General features: G+C 45.9%; 1 protein-coding gene across 1 annotated transcript; it reads left to right on the forward strand.

Annotated features, from left to right (window-relative positions):
• The first annotated feature begins 449 nt into the window (after window positions 1–449).
• DEXI (Dexi homolog) lies at window positions 450–18,814 on the forward strand. The gene is made up of 2 exons (XM_069734040.1): window positions 450–869; window positions 12,953–18,814. The coding sequence occupies exon 1, from the start codon at window positions 549–551 to the stop codon at window positions 753–755; it is 207 nt and encodes a 68-aa protein (XP_069590141.1). The 5' UTR covers window positions 450–548; the 3' UTR covers window positions 756–869; window positions 12,953–18,814.
• Window positions 18,815–19,617: the final 803 nt, after the last annotated feature.

The raw sequence follows: 19,617 nt of genomic DNA on the forward strand, positions 1-19,617 counted from the left end.
GCACCTGTTGGGCAAAGATCTCTGTATTTGGGCACCTGTTGGGCTGAGATTTCTGTATTTGGTCTCCAGTTGGGTTGAGATTTCTGTAGTTGGGCTCCTGTTGGGCTGAGATTTCTGTATTTGGTCTCCGGTTGGGTTGAGATTTCTGTATTTGGGCTCCTGTTGGGCTGAGATTTCTGTATTTGGGCACCTGTTGGGCTGAGATCTCTGTATTTGGGCTCCGATTTGTGTATTTGGGCACCTGCTGGGCTGAGATTTCTGGATATAGGCACCTGTTGGGCTGAGATCTCTGTATTTGGGCACCTGTTGGGCATAGATTTCTGTATTTAGGCATCTGTTGAACTGAGAGCTCTGTATTTGGCCCCCCAGTTGCGTCTCGCTCCCAGCAGCCAGCCTCAGTACTACGCTGCTTCCCGGTGTCAGGCTGCTGCACTGGAGGCCCCGCCCCTTCCGGGGGCGTCACAGGCTCAGCTCCTCTCCTGCCGCCCGCGACCAGGGGGCTCCGCAGCGCCCAGCCCAGCCCCGCTCCGCCGCATGAGCCCCCCTATATGTTCTACGTGGGCCTGTTCTTCGTCAACGTGCTGATCCTGTACTATGCCTTCCTGATGGAGTACATCGCCCTCAACGTGGGCATCGTCTTCCTGCCGGAGGACATGGACCAGGCGCTGGCGGAGCTCGGGGTGCTGTCAGACCCGGCTTCTCTGCTGTACGACGCAGGGGCCGACATAGACGTGTTGGACGGGTACCTGGACTAGGATGGAGGCGGCCGGAGCCGGGCACCGTGCGGGACTCCCGGGGACCTCCCTGCATGCGGACGGACACTGTACTGCTAGAGCCGCTTCACTGTGTGCGGAGCCCGGCTGACTCCAGTAAGTACCTGCGCCCCTACAGCCAATAACATCGCAGCTGTCATTGCTCCACTGCCGGGTAGAGAATGAAAGCTGGCCTGTGATTGGTTGCTATGGGTAGCTGTCTCTCCCTTGTACTATATGTCATATACATGTGTGTGTGGCCCATGTGTAGTGTCTGAGGGGCAACCACAGCCGCCATGACACCACACCCTGAGGGGGAGCGCCATGGGGTCCTCCTGCCAGGCAAAGCCCACAACCCCCAGCTGTTATGGCCGCCACACAGCTCCAACACTGACTGACTAAACTCGCCATCCTTGTGGTCCACTGCTAATTAACCAGTGCAGGACTGGGGCACCTGTGGGGGGCATTTGATCATATTAATGCATTCTTTTTATTGCTAATTCCCCCTGTAACCAGGGCTGGTCTGTTCGCCTCAGCTGCAGGGTAAATTCTGCATAGCAGAGATGATTGGGTTTCCCAGGACCCAGCAGCTCCTGCTCCTTCCCTGCCCCCCAGCGATCACAGGGTCCGGAGGTGGAAGCACTGTCAGTGTTTCCTAATCTGTTCTGGCTCAGCTTGTGTATTCTGCAGTTGAGATGCAAACCTTATATAAACGCAAAACTGTAAATCGCTGCGGAATATGTTAGCGCTATATAAAAATAAAGATTATTATTATTTCAAACAATGTTGATCTTCTCTGTGGGGAGTCTGGCTGTGTCTGACAGCCGACTCCCCTGCCCCCACATCTGCATAATTGTCTGCAAGCTGGTACTCTACTAATTGTAGAAAAGAAGATATCAACCACATATTTGGCTACGGCCCCATTAAAGGGGTAATCTTAAAGGGAACCTGTCACCCCCAAAATTGAAGATGAACTAAACCTACTGTCATCAGGGGCTTATCTACAGTATTCTGTAATGCTGTAGATAATCCCCCGATGTATCCTGAAAGATGAGAAAAAGAGGTTAGATTATACTCACCCAGGGGCGGTCCCGCTGCGGTCCGGGTCCGATGGGCATCGCGGTCCGGTGCCTCCCATCTTCACAGGATGACGTCCTCTTGTCTTCACGCTGCTGCTCCTGCGCAGGCGTACTTTATCTGTCCTGTTGAGGGCAGAGCAAAGTACTGCAGTGCGCAGGCGCTGGGCCTCTCTGACCTTTCCCGGGACCTGCGCACTGCAGTACTTTGCTCTGCCCTCAACAGGGAAGACAAAGTACGCCTGCGCCGCAGCTGCAGCGTGAAGACAAGAGGACGTCATCGTAAGAGATGGGAGGCCCCGGACCGCGACGCCCATCGGACCCGGACCGCAGTGGGACCGTCCCTGGGTGAGTATAATCTAACCTCTTTTTCTTATCTTTCAGGATATATCGGGGGCTTATCTACAGCATTACAGAATGCTGTAGATAAGCCCCTGATGCCGGTGGGCTTAGCTCATCTTCGATTTTGGGGGTGACAGGTTCCCTTTAAGTTTACCTAGGAGATGTAGCTGCAGGTTGTACAGTATATTCAGCTGATAAGATTTAACCCATACAGTGTATATTATGTACTGGTGCATCCTTAGGATAGGTCATCAGTATCAGAGTAGTGTGGATCTGACACCCGCAACCCCCACTGATCAGCGCCAGGATGTAACCCCACAGCCCTGTATACTGGCTGCTGACAGGTACTGCAGTGAAGCTCTAATTCACTTCAATAGGAACTTAGGTGCAGTACCGGGAGTGACCACTGATCAGTGTATGGAGCTGTGGTTTTCTTGGCCAAGAAAGATGAGGGTCCTGAATAGAGACCCCCCTCTGTACTCAGTGTTTCCCAATTGCGTATTAGAACACAGGTTTTCTAAGAGTTACTGGCCTTAAAGGGTTAAAGTTGTCTACATGCTGCAGTATTATTGCTGTGGACAGTGACAGGAACCCCCTAAATGAGTACTAGTGTGAACGGAGGCTAACCAGAAGCATTTCCAGTCTTTTTGCCTGAATCCTGTCCCACCCTGAATAGTGACCAGGCCGCAGTATTTCTCCAGTGCTGATCCTTAGCTCATGTCTGCACTGCAGCCTGTAATTCTGCAGGCTTCAGAGCAGAGATTTCCCAGCATTACTTGCTGATCCCGCGTCTGTATGGAGCTTACTGTAGTGATTTCCGCTCTGGGAAGTGTTTTTTTTTTTTTACATCAGACATAACATGGTGTGCGGAAAACAGAGGGTGGCTTATTTGTTCAGGGGCTAATAGACTTATGATGACTCCAATCAATTTTATGTTGAAGATCTGGGGAAATTTGTTTTAATTGACAAAAGGATTAGATGGAAAGTTTCAAAAATGATATACCATAATGTTTATAAAGGAAGTACATGGCCTTTAAAATATTTTTCCTTTTTTAATCCTTTGTCTAAATCTTGGATTTTGATGACTTGCCCACAGGTGTCCATTGTTGGGTACAGCAGCTTGACTCCTATTCATTTCACTAGGAGCTGAGCTGCAGTACTCCAGAACGGCCACTACACAATGTGTGGAGCCGAAATAGCGCCAATGTTTTTACCGTTGCTTGGCTTCTCCTGACCAGTATGGGACGTAGAGGAAAAGCGTTGTTTCTGGTGCCCCTGCGTGTCACGGATGCCTTTCGTTCCTACAGATGTGGAGGACGTTCTCGGATCCCGCTCCCCTGACTAATTGAGAATTCTGTGCAGATAATTATCAGTTTTGAGTGTGTGTAAATCCATGAATCCCATTAACTTATAGTAAAGAAGTGATTCCCCAACGTAATGTCATATAATGCGTCAGGAAGGAGAATGCGCCTCTGCTGGTAAGGAGCACGTTCATATCGAATGCTCAGCAGTGTCCTCATGTCCTTGGTGCTGGCCTGTGGTTTCTACATTGATTGGTTTTTGTGATATCCTTTATTAGACCTGCCCATCAGGCCCTCGCTTTGTGCCACCGTCCGGCAAGGATAGGCCTTCGCTTTGCGCCACCCTCCGGCGAGGATAGGCCTTCGCTTTGCGCCACCCTCCGGCGAGGATAGGCCTTCGCTTTGCGCCACCCTCCGGCGAGGATAGGCCTTCGCTTTGCGCCACCCTCCGGAGAGGATAGGCCGTCGCTTTGCGCCACCCTCCGGCGAGGATAGGCCGTCGCTTTGCGCCACCCTCCGGCGAGGATAGGCCGTCGCTTTGCGCCACCCTCCGGCGAGGATAGGCCTTCGCTTTGCGCCACCCTCCGGCGAGCATAGGCCTTCGCTTTGCTCCACCCTCCGGCGAGGATAGGCCTTCGCTTTGCTCCACCGTCCGGCGAGGATAGGCCTTCGCCTTGCTCCACCGTCCGAGGATAGGCCTTCGCTTTGCTCCACCGTCCGGCGAGGATAGGCCTTCGCCTTGCTCCACCGTCTGAGGATAGGCCTTCGCTTTGCGCCACCCTCCGGCGAGGATAGGCCTTCGCTTTGCGCCACTTTCCGGCGAGGATAGGCCTTTGCTTTGCGCCACCATCCGGCGAGGATAGTCCCTTGCTTTTTGATCTTAGATTGGGGCTCCGTCCAACTAAACAAAGCTATGCTGCAGATCCCTTCGTAGCCAAACAGCAAAAGTGACCCATCACTGGACCCGTAATTCTTAATGGGGGTCCTAGCGATATCACATTACTTTGTAAGATAGGCCTGTGCCATTGTACTGAGTTACTATGGCTGTTGTCTTGCTGATATATCTGTATGGGCATCTCCTGAGTTGGCGCTGCTGGCATCTAGAGCAGAGTGATCTCAGCATGACTGATTCAGTGTCTGACCATACTTCTAATTTGTAGCTGTCAGCAGCATGCCGCATGAGGCAAAATCACTTTAGTCATTATTAATTCAGGAACCTTTAATGCTGCCTGTGTGCCATCATCAACCTCTGTGACATCTGAAGGACAGAACGGGAAAAGGCTTCAGACATATTGTGTACCTGAACAACATGTATTAAACGAGGATATTGATGGCCACTGCTTAAAATAGGTCATCCATATCAGATTGGGGGGCCGACATCAAGCACTCCCACTAATTCACTTTTTACAGAGGCGGCCAAGTCTGCGCTGCTCTGTACACTGTCTAGTGGCTGTTCTTGGTACTGCAGCCATTTATTTTAGGAGGTGCAGTGCTCTATCAGCTACTACACAGTGTACAGACCCATGCAGTCCTGGCTGTATACTCTATTAGTATCCAGCTGACAACACCACAAACAGCTGATCAGTGGGTTTCTGGGTGTCAGATCCTCGCTGGTGTGATATTGATGACCTATCTTAAAGGGTATATCCCGGACTTTCTAAAAGACAAAAAAAATGTACCTAAGCAGTAACAGGCAGGTAATTGCAATTTAGCTGCCTGTTGTTTCTGGCACAGTTTTGCCCCCAACACAAAGCGGCCACAGACCGTTCTTGCCGGGGATTCAGCTGCCTCTGCTGACGTCTCTTCTACAGAGTGGAGTCTTCTTTTCCGCTCCGTTCTGCAAGACTTTTGACGTCATTCTGATTGTTGGACAGATTCCCGCTGCCTAACTGGGGGAGCCGGCTGTCAATCAGAATGATGCTGGAAGTCTCGCCCCATTGCAGCTGAATCGCTGGCAGGAGCTGTACGTGACCACTCTGTTCCGTGAAAGAATGGCGCCGTGCACAACAGGCAGGTTGGGCTTCTTTCACACTTGCGTCGTTTTAGATCCGTCGCAATGCGTCGTTTTGGGGAAAAAACCGCATCCTGCAAATGTGCCCGCAGGATGTGTTTTTTTTTCCCATAGACTTGTATTGCCGACGGATCGCGACGTATAGCCACACGTCGCGTCCGTCGTGCACTGGATGCGTCGTGTTTTGGCGGACCGTCGTCACGAAAAAACATTCAAGGGAACGTTTTTTCGTACATCGGGTCTGCCATTTCCTACCCTCCTCCCCAGGACTTTAGAATAGGCAGCGGATGCGTTGAAAAACTGCATCCGCTGCCCACGTTGTGCCGAAACGCTTAGCCTAAGGCTTCTTTCACACTTCCGTCTTCTGTTGTGCGTCGTTGTGCAGTGAAATGACGTATCGACGGACGTCACGAAAATAATGGAAAACGTGTCTGACGCATCCATTGTAATGACGGATGCATCGTTTGTGTTGTTTCCACAATGTCAATGGAAAAATTTCCGGCAAACAAATGTGAGAGAGAAAAACGTGATACGTCGCTGGATTCCTGTGTGTGACGGTCAGTGACGGATTTTGCGTCCATAGGCTTCCATTGTAGCCGACGACGGGCAGCGCAGGATGCGTCGCTGACCGATTTTCTGACGTGCAGAAAAAACGTTCCTATGAACGTTTTCTCCGCACGACGGACCGCTATTTTCCGACGGATCCAGTGCACGACGGATTAAACGGATTGCCATCCGTCACTAATACAAGTCTATGGGAAAATGCAGGATTCTGCATTCTCAAAAATCGACGGATTGTGACGGAAGCTGAAAAACGCAAGTGTGAAAGTAGCCTTAGATAACCAAACAAAAGTTGCCATATTTTGGCCACATTATTGGGTGCCAGTTGTTGGAAAAATACGTTGAGCTTGGAAAGGCAAGTGGCAGAAGAAGAGGACAGCCAAGAACCCACTGGATAAACACCATAAAGAGACTTCGGAATGACCACTGGTGAACTGATAGAAGCAACGTGGGATAGCACTGCCCGGCAAGCGATGATCGATAGAATGGCCGAGCGTCATACTCCACTGAATGGATAGGAGAGGATAACTTCAGCCACATTGAATCTCATCTGCAAAGTGGATGTCCAAACAGTTTGTCCAAGTCAGTCGGTAACCTATGAACATCTTCCATAAACTGCACTGTGCAACGTAGCATGGTGTCATCTACAAAAACAAAACTATTAATCTCGTCTTCCAAGAAAAATAATGGTGATCCCTTGGTATATTAAGACGGCAGTATATAGCGTTACTACTTATAGTGCAAATAGCCTCTTTAGAGATGAAGAAAATCAGAACTCTACTGCCAATTATTGAAGGTAGCAATTCTAAAAGTCATTATCGACCTTCTAAAGACTTAGGAGAAGAAGCCAAAGCAGACACTCCATTAGCAGACATGTGTTTCAGGATGTTTGCTCCTCATCAGTGCAAAGCAAGAGGGCTAACTTAGCTGAGTGATAGACTTCTGACAGTCTAGGGGGTTAAGTTTCTCCTTTTGGAAAATTCCAAGTTTGTGTAAGGAGACTTATAGACCACCATGCAATATTCCTCTGAGAATTAAAATATGCAGATTATGCAAAGCAGTCCTCCTGCTTTGTACTGATGAGGAGCAAAACAATCTGAAACACATGAGTACAAATAGAGTTTCTGGTTTCAATTTGTATCTTAAGTCATGCATCAAGGCCCTTCAATAGGAAGCACTAGAGTGCCTGTTTACTTTCTCTCTGAAAATGCTATCTGCATGTATGAATTCCAAGAGGAGCGTCACCAATTTGCCTGCGCCAAGACACAGATTGGAGATAAATCGCTAAAATGGAGTTGCTCCTATTAGTGATGTCTTGGGAAGGGGCAGAGTCTCGCACAATATGATGCAGAGCTCCTGAAAGGAAGCAGCTGAAAACGTTTATGCTTGTAATAGACGGGAGTGAGGTGCTGCAGGATGGGATTGTATATAGAGGGTGTGAAGGATTACCCCTTCCTCCCACGTCACCAATCCGTGACGTCACTACACAGGCCCAGCTCTCCGGCGCCCCCTTTGTCTCTCAGGTCAGTAAAGGAACTGCACCTAGAGACAAATGGCCGCCGGGGAGACTGCCCTGTTACCCACACTGGGTATTCTAAGATTCGCAATCAGAGTAAAAGGATCAGCCCAAAATTAATTTATGATTCAATTGCCTTAAGGGCGCACTAGATAATTACAAGGAATATACAATCACAATATATCAAGAGTTACAGTCAGAGTACAATATAACAACAATAATACAAGGCTTAAAGGTATGAAGCTGGAGGTCAATTTACCAGGTTGAAGGTCGCTTGTGGAAGCCGGGGGGCATAGCATTCCGCAGGTCTAAAACTTAGTTGCCGGGCAGCCCCCAGAAAGCATGTGCTTGCTCCCCCCTCTGGCTGGCATACCCTGTTCCTTAAGAAATCATCATAGTCTTCTTCTGTGGAGTGAGACCCTCCCAGTGACCTCAGCTTCTTCTTATACCTGGCTGAGCCCCCTGCCTGCAGCTGGGTGGGCTTAGCAATCTCCACCCCCTCTGTCTCCCTGCAAGATTTATTCCAATTTCTAATAAATGGGATAACTTCCCTCACGATGATCGGATCAGCACACGGGCAGTACCAGCGCCTGTGGTTTGTTCTGCCGGTCGTACTGGGATCAAACCTGGACCCATTCGGTCCCTGTGGGAGGCTGATCCCTATATCTCGGGTTTCAGACCTTCCACCGTCACGGGAGTCACACTGTTGGATGCACAATTTCTTTAGGGTAAGGAGAATATTTTTTATGAGCCTGTACCTCGGACGATGCGTCCATAATTCACAATTCCATGTTGGAGACGGTTTGGCTGGGCTGCCATAGTAGATGTGTATCCAGTGGCCACTTGGCATGCGTGTTTTAATTAAGCCCCCAAGCATTTCCAAGCCCCCCTGCTGGCGTGGTTTCCTCAGTGAGCTTTTAAAATACCGTCTACAGTTTACACTGAGCTCAGCCCGTTAGCATACTAATAGGAACTTTATTCATTAGAAAAGGTGGGGGCCAGGAGCGCTCCTGTGACCAGGAGACAAAATGGAGTCACGCCAATCTGTTTTAGTATGCCCGTCCAAAGATGGCGGCTGTTCCCTCATCACAGAGGGGCTGAGAGTAGTGATGGTGGAAGGAGGAGATGAGTGATGTACTGAAACATGGACCTGCATATAGAGGAGAGGAATGATGTGGTGCAGGATAGTGCTATATATACAGGGGCTGAGAAAATTATGTAATGCCAGAGGGGGCTGTATATAGAGAAACATGATGTACTGCAGAGTGAGGGAGTCTACTGAGGGTCTGCGAGGAGTGATATACTGCAGGATGCAGCTGTATATATTAAGGAGTCTGAGAGGAGCGATGTACTGCTGGATGGGGCTGTATATAGAGGGGTCTGAGAGGAGCGATGTACTGCTGGATGGGGCTGTATATAGAGGGGTCTGAGAGGAGTGATATACTGCAGGATGCGGCTGTATATAGAGGGGTCTGAGAGGAGCGATGTACTGCTGGATGGGGCTGTATATAGAGGGGTCTGAGAGGAGCGATGTACTGCTGGATGGGGCTGTATATAGAGGGGTCTGAGAGGAGCGATGTGCTGCAGGATGGAGCTGTATATTTACTATATAAGGGCAGTAAGGGTATTATAACTTATTTTTGAGGGCACTGGAGGGCCTTACTTTATAAGAGGCACATATCGGGGCATTATTACTATGACACCAAGAGGAGCACAGTTACCATGCAAAACAGCAAGTGAAGCTATAGGCACAAATAAAGACACGGCAGCAGGCTCAGCTTTGGGGTATCAGAAGCATGGGGAATTTATGCAGGTTTGGAATAGATGGGGTGCTGGAAATGTGAGAAGTTAAATGTTTGCTGTTGTAGACTTTGTCGATGGGTCACGGCTGGAAGAAGTCTTCATAGTGGTCTGGGCCAGATGGGAAATTTGAATGACTCCATCAGAAAGCACGTCAGCTATAAGTCACTATATATCTGTACTGTAATCACTCTGATATCTACTATCATATGGTCACTGTATGGCAGTAATGTTGGTCTTTGTATAGTTAATAAAAATTATATAAAGTAACAGTATGGTCATCCACTCACATGACCACTGATACCTATCATAAATACGGTGTACCTCCGCAGATGTAAACTTGGCTACCAAGGGGCTAAGTGGTGGGCATTACTACTTTGTGGGAGTACAATGCTATAGAGCAGCTGACGTAATGGGGACAAATACGGCAGCAGCGGCTCAACATTGTAGTATCAGCAGGATAGGGAATTTGTGCTGGTCGGGAATAGATGGTGATGGCGAGAGAAAGGTGAAGTAAAATGTGTCTTTGTTGTAAGCTCTGCAGGTAAGTTGTAGCTGGAAGAAGTGATAATGACGGTCTGGGCCAAATGGAAAAGTGAACAACTTCATCCTGCAAGTTATGGTACTGTAATGTCTTAATATTTTATGCAGCACTGGTATTTGCTACTATACGATCATTGTATGGCGGTAAGATTAGTCTTTGTATATTGATTTTTTTTTTTCCAGTAGCAGCATTATCTTCTGCTGATGTTTCCCTATACCTGCTATGATTAGGGATCACCTCCATAGTTGTGAACATAGTTACCTAGGTTAGGGACCTACTCAGATGGGTTTTGCCTCCCTGTGCTGAAGAAATAGCTACTGAGGAGCACAGATCTACAAGCTTTCCAGACTCCTATAAGTCAGCCATTGTCAGATAGCAGCTTCTATATGGCCAGTATCAGACGTGACAATGCCACTACTGTTGGATTTTCATGCTGGGAGGTGCCTTGGCCCAGGATGAATGCCCTGCTCTGTGAAGAAGACTATCCAGCCAGGGAATATATATGCAATGGCAGCACAAACTACCATAATATTGCACCCTAAATGCAAGAACGTAGGACTAGTGATGAGCAAACGTGCTCGAATAAGGTGTTATCTGAGCATGCTCGGGTGCTAACCAAGTGACTTCGGTGTGCTCGAATAATATGTTTACGTTCCAGCAGCTACATGTCTCGGGGCTATTAGACAACATGAGACTGATCTATCCAGCGTGAAAGGCTTTGCTCCTGAGCATGGTCCGGGATAAGAGTGTGAACTAGACATTACATGTAATTACTTTGAAACCTTTGCCTTTCCCAATGTATCTCTGAACTCGAAGAACCTACACCACTTACACACATGGACAAATGTTCACACTCTTCTATTACAGTAAGAAAAAAAAAAAAACAATGGTCACTGAAATAGCATGAATGTGACCAAAATAATTACCAATTTCAATTTACGGAATATCAACTAATGAAAATCAGACATTGCTTTCGAATTATGGTTCAACAGAAATATATATTTTCTGTACATATATATACCGTGTGTGTGTGTGTGTGTATATATGTATGTATGTATGTATGTATGTATGTATATATATATATATATATATATATATGTATGTATATATATATATATATATATATATATATATATATATATATATATATATATATATATATATACCGTATATAAAATATTAAATGCCCTGGACTAAAATGATAGTTCCCTTAACTTAAAGAATCTGTTCACTACTTGGACAACCCCTTCTCATACCACTCCGTTGGCCCTAATAAAATAGTAAAGCTTATACTCGCCTTCTGTGCTGGCACAGTTCCCGCAATGTCGGCGCACCATCTCCAGTGCTGTTGTGGCACCGGCACCCAATCCGCACCAAGTCACTGGTCCCACCTCCTGTGCTGGCACAGTTCCCGCAATGTCGGCGCACCATCTCCATTGCTGTTGTAGCATCGGCACCCAATCAGCGCCAGTGTCACTGGTCCCACCTCCTGTGCTGGCGCAGTTCCCACAATGTCGGCGCACCATCTCCATTGCTGTTGTAGCATCGGCATCCAATCAGCGCCAGTGTCACTGGTCCCACCTCCTGTGCTGGCGCAGTTCCCGCAATGTCGGCGCACCATCTCCAGTGCTGTTGTGGCACCAGCACCCAATCAGCACCAAGTCACTGGTCCCACCTCCTGTGCTGGCGCAGTTCCCGCAATGTCGGCGCACCATCTCCATTGCTGTTGTAGCATCGGCATCCAATCAGCGCCAGTGTCACTGGTCCCACCTCCTGTGCTGGCGCAGTTCCCACAATGTCGGCACACCATCTCCAGTGCTGTTGTGACACCAGCGCCCAATCAGCACCAGTGCCATTGGTCCCACCTCCTGTCGAAATAAGCAGGAAGATGAAGTCCGCGATCAGCTGCAGCCCAGACTTCCTCTTCATATTCAATTTGTCCGAACAGCAAGACAGCGACAGCAGCGCAGATAGGGCGCAGGGGTCACAAAAACCATGTGGGAGCCCCAGGGACCGAAAGTGCTAACACAGAGGGAACGGAGCCAGCGCAGGAGGGGAGTATAGGTTTTTTATTTTATTGGGGCCAAACATTGTGATCAAGAAGGGGTTATCCTAGTAGTGGGCAACCCCTTTCATATTTTGTTTCACCACCTTTTCAAACAAATTCTGTAGCGGTCAATGAGAATTGTGCAGCTGTCCAGATATTTTGGCCAAATCCTTGTGAGAAAAAAAGCTCCCGCAGTCTCCGATGCCTCCTCCAGACTGCAGATTTCTCAGAAATGGAAGGAATACTTGCCAATTATCCTAGACTTTCCTGGTAATCCTGAGCTAGGCTTTTTATGCAATTTATGGAACATTTAAAGGGGTTATCCACAGACTTGGCTATTGACGGCCTATCCCTGAATTGTATATCTGCGACTATAGCCCAATATGTCTTTGTTGTTGATCCTCGCTGTCCATAGAATTAGTAGAAGTCTCCTCTAGTACAAAAGTTAAAATGTGTCAATATTCTTTCATCTAGGCACTAATATGGTGGCATCATATGTTCTAGGGGAAGTAAAACTAGGAGAGTCACTTGTAGAGAAGGATCTGGGTGTATATGTAGATGATAGACTGAATAGGATCATGCAATGAACCTCATTTGGCGTATGCAATTTAGTTCTGGGCACAAGTTCATGGAAAGGATCCCCTGAAGGTTAGAAAGGATACATAGAAGAACTATAAACTAATAAGGGGCACTGGGGATCTTAGCTATGAGGAAAGTTAAAAAAAATTACTTACCGTATTTAGTCTTGAGAAAAGATAAAACCATGTAAAACCCACTCAAACGGTCAGAGGGCAGTCCCTTCATCTGGTGAATAGATATGTTCAATCTTGTGGAAACGTGTAGGAATTGTTTGAGTTGCCCTCTTTTGGTTGAAATTAATGGATTCATGTTTTGTCTTTTTTCAACCATTCAAACTGCACAAGCATTTAGTAGTTTTTTTTATTTCTGGTAGTGAATGATTGGTAAATGAATATAATCTAACTACTTTCTCTTATTTTACAGTTTAAGAACTAGAGACGCTTGTATATTAGGAAGAGAAACTTGAAAAACCTGTAAAAATGAAGAAATGCTCTTGGAAGTTGACTGTCGCGGAACAGGAAAAGGATCGGCCATAATTCGCATTAGTCTTTACTAACCAATGTCCTCTACACGTTCTATGACAGTGCCATTAGGTGTGGATGAGATCCTCTGAACTTGGCCTTCAACTTAGTAGAATTGCCCTCTTGGCCATTTTTGGCCCGTAGGGCTCCTCTTCACAGCGTATAACGTGAACGCATCTGGTGGTAAAGCTGTATATAACGGATATGTTTACAAAAGTGTTAGGCCATTTGGTATTTTGTAACCTAGGTCTTGAATCTAAGACAGTGTGCCTTATGGGCCAGCATACTGTACTCTTGTAAATGTGGAAAACCGACAGCAAAATCTCGGTTAGCTGCTTCATCAGCAGCAGATTGGTATACCCAATACTAGATCATAATGGAAGAATGTTATAGTCCAGCACTGGAATATGTATCTTGGCTGTCAGTCTTCCTGTGTAATTAATGTAATTAATACTACTTATAGTATTTTTTCAGTCCCGACTAAAAGGGGAATGCAAACTTGTATAGTTAGTTCAATAGTCTATATTTTTCCAAATATTAAAAAGTGGACACTTCTTAAAAATGAAGAACCCAACGTTTTATTTGAAAATTAAAGTTTGCGTTAGTTAGTATTTTATTAGTAAATGTTTGCAGATTACATTTATGAAAAATGAAACCACTTTGCCATAAGTCTTAATATAAACTTTTCTATCCCTTAGTTTCTACATCTTACGCAGACAATATGTCTACATGGTAAGAGACAAGCAAATCATGTATGGTGTAGTCCTGCAGTCTCATACTTTCCAGCCTTTGTCCACTGTTCTATGCTTTTTTTGTAGGTTACCAAGAAGCATTATTTAGGAGAACGACTGCATGGTCAGACTACACACGGGTTGTTTGTTGTCTGTTACCATGGAGACACAGGTCTGAATAGGAACTGTAGAAGTTAAATGGTAGGAAATCTTTCACTTTGATCTGTTGCAAAGTTTCTTCATTTCTCATTATAGATGCATTGAGACACAAAAAAAAAGGATTCCAATGGTGGACACAGCATTAATGAGACACGCAGATTGAGGGATGAAGAATGATGACTCTCCTTGATTCCCCTATGGTCATATTCAATGTTCGTATTATTAAAGGGGTCGTCTCAAGTTCAGAAGTTATCACCTATCCCGATCGGTTGAGAACTCCAGCGATCCCAAGAACCAAAGCTCTGAAGAGCCCTGTGTAGAAGTAAAGGTGGTTGATTATGCACACCTCTGCTCCATTCATTCCTATGAGAGTGCTGAAGACTGGCCGAGCGCTGTGCTAGGGGACCTGCAGACATCCCGTAGAGAATGAATGGAGCGGAGCATGATCCACCACTGCTCCATTAACACGAGGCTCTTCAGAGCTCTGGTTCTAAGGATCGCCGGGGGTGCCTCCACTATTGGGACATTAGCCACTATCCCATGGATATGGAATAACTTTAGAATACCACTTTAAAGAGGGTCTTTGCTTTCATGAAAGAGACATAAGGAAACCACGGCAATGCTGCTGCAAAGCTGCTTTTTCACAGTGCCAACCAAGCAATTTTAGCTGGACAGGCATTTAATACAGTCTTGGTTGCTTGACATACACCCCCTATAATAACCATTTTTAGATGTTTTTGACAAACGGCACCAGATGTTTTATCTCCAGTTACTCCAGCTCATTAATAAATTGAAGCTCAGCTGTGATACGGGAGGACAGCTCATATTAGATATTCTAAGAAAATTAAACTTAAAGTGTATTCTAGATAAGGCAGAAGGTGAGTCCTTCTCGTGGACTGTGGGCGCTCCACTGGTGGCTAGAATGGATGATCCAGGTCATGGCCAGGACGATAAGGACTTTTCATAAAGTGAAGGTCGAGCTTCGGATTTTTGTTCCTTTCAAGCAGAGTGACACAGTCGAGAGCAGTGGATCGAATGGGAAATCTGGGTGATCGGTGGAGGGGTCAGTGGCGAGACCTGTTATGAAAGGCAATTCAGTACTACAATGGACATAGCGGTCAGAGCACATACAGTGATCTGACAATAACCCAAAATCATAGAACGAGCTCTGAGACGTGGGAACTCTGCAGACCGCAATCCCTAATCCTCTCCAAACAACACTAGAGGCAGCCGTGGATTGCGCCTAACTCTGCCTATGCAACTCGGCACAGCCTGAGAAACTAACTAGCCTGAAGATAGAAAATAAGCCTACCTTGCCTCAGAGAAATACCCCAAAGGAAAAGGCAGCCCCCCACATATGACTGTGAGTTAAGATGAAAAGACAAACGTAGAGATGAAATAGATTCAGCAAAGTGAGGCCCGACTTTCTTAACAGATCAAGGATAGAAAAGGTAACTTTGCGGTCTACACAAAACCCTAAAGAAAACCACGCAAAGGGGGCAAAAAGACCCTCCGTACCGAACTAACGGCACGGAGGTACACCCTTTGCGTCCCAGAGCTTCCAGCAACAAATTAGACAAGCTGGACAGAAAAAATAGCAAACAAATAGCAAAGAAGAACTTAGCTATGCAGAGCAGCAGGCCACAGGAATGATCCAGGGAAAAGCAAGTCCAACACTGGAACATTGACAGGAAGCCAGGATCAAAGCATTAGGTGGAGTTAAGTAGAGAAGCACCTAACGACCTCACCAGATCACCTGAGGGAGGAAACTCAGAAGCCGCAGTACCACTTCCCTCCACCAACAGAAGCTCACAGAGAGAATCAGCCGAAGTACCACTTGTGACCACAGGAGGGAGCTCTGCCACAGAATTCACAACAGAGACCCCATCTATAAAACATTTAACAAGCATCCAAGAGGCCCATATAGATGTGTACAACACAGAAATGCTGATGGGAAAACCTCTTATCTGATAGTGATGGAATGTATCGCAAGGATAGGCCATCGCTTTTTGATCCGTTGGGCCCCCCACTTACTTGGACAATTGAGGGTAGTGCTGTGCCACCTTCATTATTTTTTTTTCCAGGGATAAGGAATGGGGTGTTGTAAAGGCAAAAATTAGAAGGCGGCGCAGTGTGTACATACCTTATGAGCACCTAAGGTTCAGCAAGGCCATAACAAGACTATTTTTTTTTTTATCTCAACATAATAAAAATGAACCTTCTAATGTTTTTACTTATGTAAGAGCTCATTTACATGACTATTTGTTGCTGTGTTACATAATATATATGAGAAAGAGAAAAGAAAAGCGAATACAAATCCTGATTTTGAAATGTGCGCTCATATTCTTGTCTTCTGCTTAGGCCACGTTCACACGTTCAGTATTTCATGAGTATTTTCCATCAGTAATTGCAAGCCAAAATCAGGAGTGGACTAATCGGAGGAAATGTCTAATAGAAGCACGTCACCACTAATGTACAGTATTTATCACCCACTACTAGTTGTGACTTACTAATACTGATATAAAATACTGATCAAATACTGAATGTGTGAATGTGGCCTCAGAGGGGTAATCCAGCTTCGCCCACTTTCGCACAGGTGGTGAGTGGAGCTGGTGACGTCTTGTCTGTATAGATCTGCCGACTAGTGTGTATGAGCGGCAGGTATCGTGCACCTGTGGTAATGAACAGGCAAGATGCTCAATACCTGCCGCATGCAAGCCGTTAGATATCTGTAGATGTGACGACATAGTGTCGGCTCACCTCCCAATGTGGAAGTGAACAAAGCTGGAGAGACGTTCTTTCTTCACAGAATATGAATGATGACACCAAAACTTTTTCTCCGCTCATGGTTAGTGGTTGGGTGAAGCCATTTATTGTCAAACTACTGTGGCTTCTCTTTTTAAATCGTAATGACAACCCAAAACATCCAAATGACCCTGAACCAAATTTCAAATACCCTGCTGATTTTGGCCTGATATATGCACAGACGTTGACACTGACACCAATGTATTTGAATGGCTACTAAAGGTAACATCCTCACCTGAGACCTGTTTGCTTGTAATCAGTGTGTGTGCATAAAAGCTGAGTTTCTGGGATCCAGACAGACTCTTGCATCTTTCATCCAGCCACTGATGTTTCTGGCTTGTGAGTCATGGGGAAAGCAAAAAAATTGTGAAATGGATCTACGGGAAAAGGTAGTTGAACTGTATAAAACAGGAAAGGGATACAAAAAGATATCCAAGGAATTGATAATGTCAGTCAGCAGCGTTCAAACTGTGATTAACAAATGGAAAATCAGGGGCTCTGCAAAAACAAAACCACGGTCAGGAAGTTCAAGAAAAATGTCGTCCACAACTGCCAGGAAAATTGTTAAGGATGCAAAGAAAAACTCACAAATAAAATCAGCTGAAATACAGGACTCTCTGAAAACTAGCGGTGTGGCTGTTTCAAGATGCACAATAAGAAGGCACTTGAAGAAAAATGGCCTGTATGGCTGAGTCGCCAGAAGAAAGCCATTAGGGTATGTGCACAAGTTGCAGATTTCCTGCAGATCTGCAGCTTTTTTTTCCCACGCAGAAACTCTGCAGATCCGCAAGTGATTTACAGTACAATGTAAATCAATGCCCAGAAACAATGCTGTGCTAATGGTGCAGAAAAATCTGCACAGAAAACGCAGCAGATTCAAAAAAGGACCATGTCAATTCTTTTTGCAGATCTGCTGCGTTTCTGCACCCATTCCATAATAGAACTCTGCAGGAGTTAAAAAAGGAAGAAATCCGCACAAAAATCTGCAACATGTGCACAAACTAAAAAAGGCGCAAATTCTGACCTGCGTTTTCTGCCAAGAAATGCAGATTCTGCACAGAAAATTCCACAGTCACATCTGCAACGTGTGCACATAGCCGTACTGTGCAAATGTCACAAAGTATCTCGCCTACAATATGCAAAACAGCACAGAGACGAGCATTAAAACTTCTGGAACAAGGTAATTTGGAGTGATGAGACCAAAATTTAACTTTTTGGCCACAACCTTAAACATTACATTTGGAGAGATGTCAACAAGGCCCATGATGAAAGGAACACCATTCCTACTGTAAAGCATGGAGGTGGATCGCTGATGTTTTGGGGATATGTGAGCTACAAAGGCACAGGAAACTAGGTCAAAGTTGAAGGAAAGATAAATGCAGCATGTTATCAGCGAATACTGGAGGCAAATTTGCACTCATCAGCCCGGAAGCTGCACATGGGACGTACCTGGATGTTCCAACATGACAATGATCCAAAACACAAGGCCAAGTCGACCTGTCATTGGCTACAGCAGAACAAAATGAAGGTTCTGGATTGGCCATCTCAGTATCCTGACCTCAATATCATTGAGCCACTCTGGGGAGATCTCAAGCGCAGAGTTCATGCTGGACAGCCCAGGAATTTAGAGGAACTGGAGGCTTTTTGCCAAGAAGAGTGGGCAGCTTTACCATCTGAGAAAATAAAGAACCTCATCCAAAACTACCACAAAAGACTTCAAGCTGCCATTGATGTTATAGAGGGGGCAATACATGGCATTAAAAAATGGGGTATGTGAACTTTTGATCAGGGTCATTTGGATGTTTTGGGTTGTCTTTATGATGTAAAAAGAGAAGACACAGTAGTTTGACAATAAATGGCTTCACCCAACCACTAACCATGAGTGGAGAAAAAGTTTTGGTGTTATCATTCATATTCTCTGAAAAAAGGCCAAGAAAACAAAATTTCTGCCGGGGTATGTAAACTTTTGATCACAACTGTACACACATGTATGAGCCTGATACACGATTGCCATGTCCCTTCCCTGCTTTTTTTTAATTTTTTTAATTAAAGCGGGTTACAAAGATTGATTTGCATATGCTCTGCATGAATGTGTAATAATTACCTATATAAATGTATATAATGGATATTTGCAATATTTGACATCCAAACATTAATGATTTTATTAGGGCCGGAGCGATAAAATGTCTGTCTGCAACACGCGTTGGTGTGACCGTAGCACGCAAGTCACAAAAGACCAAAATGATTTTCATGTTGCAGACTCCACAACGTGCTGGTCACATCACATTCATCTTTACTTACGTTATGGTGCTATGTAGCGTCGGGAATTCTGCCATCTTTGGTTGTGGTAAAGGGGTTGTCAGGAACTGATATTGAAGAGCTATTGTAAGAGCAGCTCATCAATATCCGATTGGGGAGGGTCCAGCACCCCCACAGATCAGCTGTTACCTCTGGCAGCGACGGCCGGATGTAAACCATGTACGAAGCGAAACACCACAGCTCCATACACTGTGTGGTGGACGTTTCTAGGTGCCACGGCTCCGCTCTAGAGTTGGTAATTCAATTGGCACATCCCATTCACCCTGAGGTCTGTGGCTACTGGAATGGGACAGGGATCACCAGCTCTCTTAGGCCATGTTCACATGTTCAGTATTTGGTCAGTATTTTACCTCAGTATTTGTAAGCCAAAACCAGGAGTGGGTGATAAATACAGAAGTGGTCAGGTGTTTCTATTATACTTTTCCTCTGGTTGTTCCTCTCCTGGTTTTGGCTAGAAATACTGAGGTAAAATACTGAACGTGTGAACGTGGCCTTACTTAACGGCATCCTTTTTTTTTTTTATTAGCCAGGCTGGCATAATTTCATCTGTGCA

The sequence above is a fragment of the Ranitomeya imitator genome, chromosome 7, assembly GCF_032444005.1.
Source record: "Ranitomeya imitator isolate aRanImi1 chromosome 7, aRanImi1.pri, whole genome shotgun sequence".
NCBI lineage: Eukaryota > Metazoa > Chordata > Amphibia > Anura > Dendrobatidae > Ranitomeya > Ranitomeya imitator.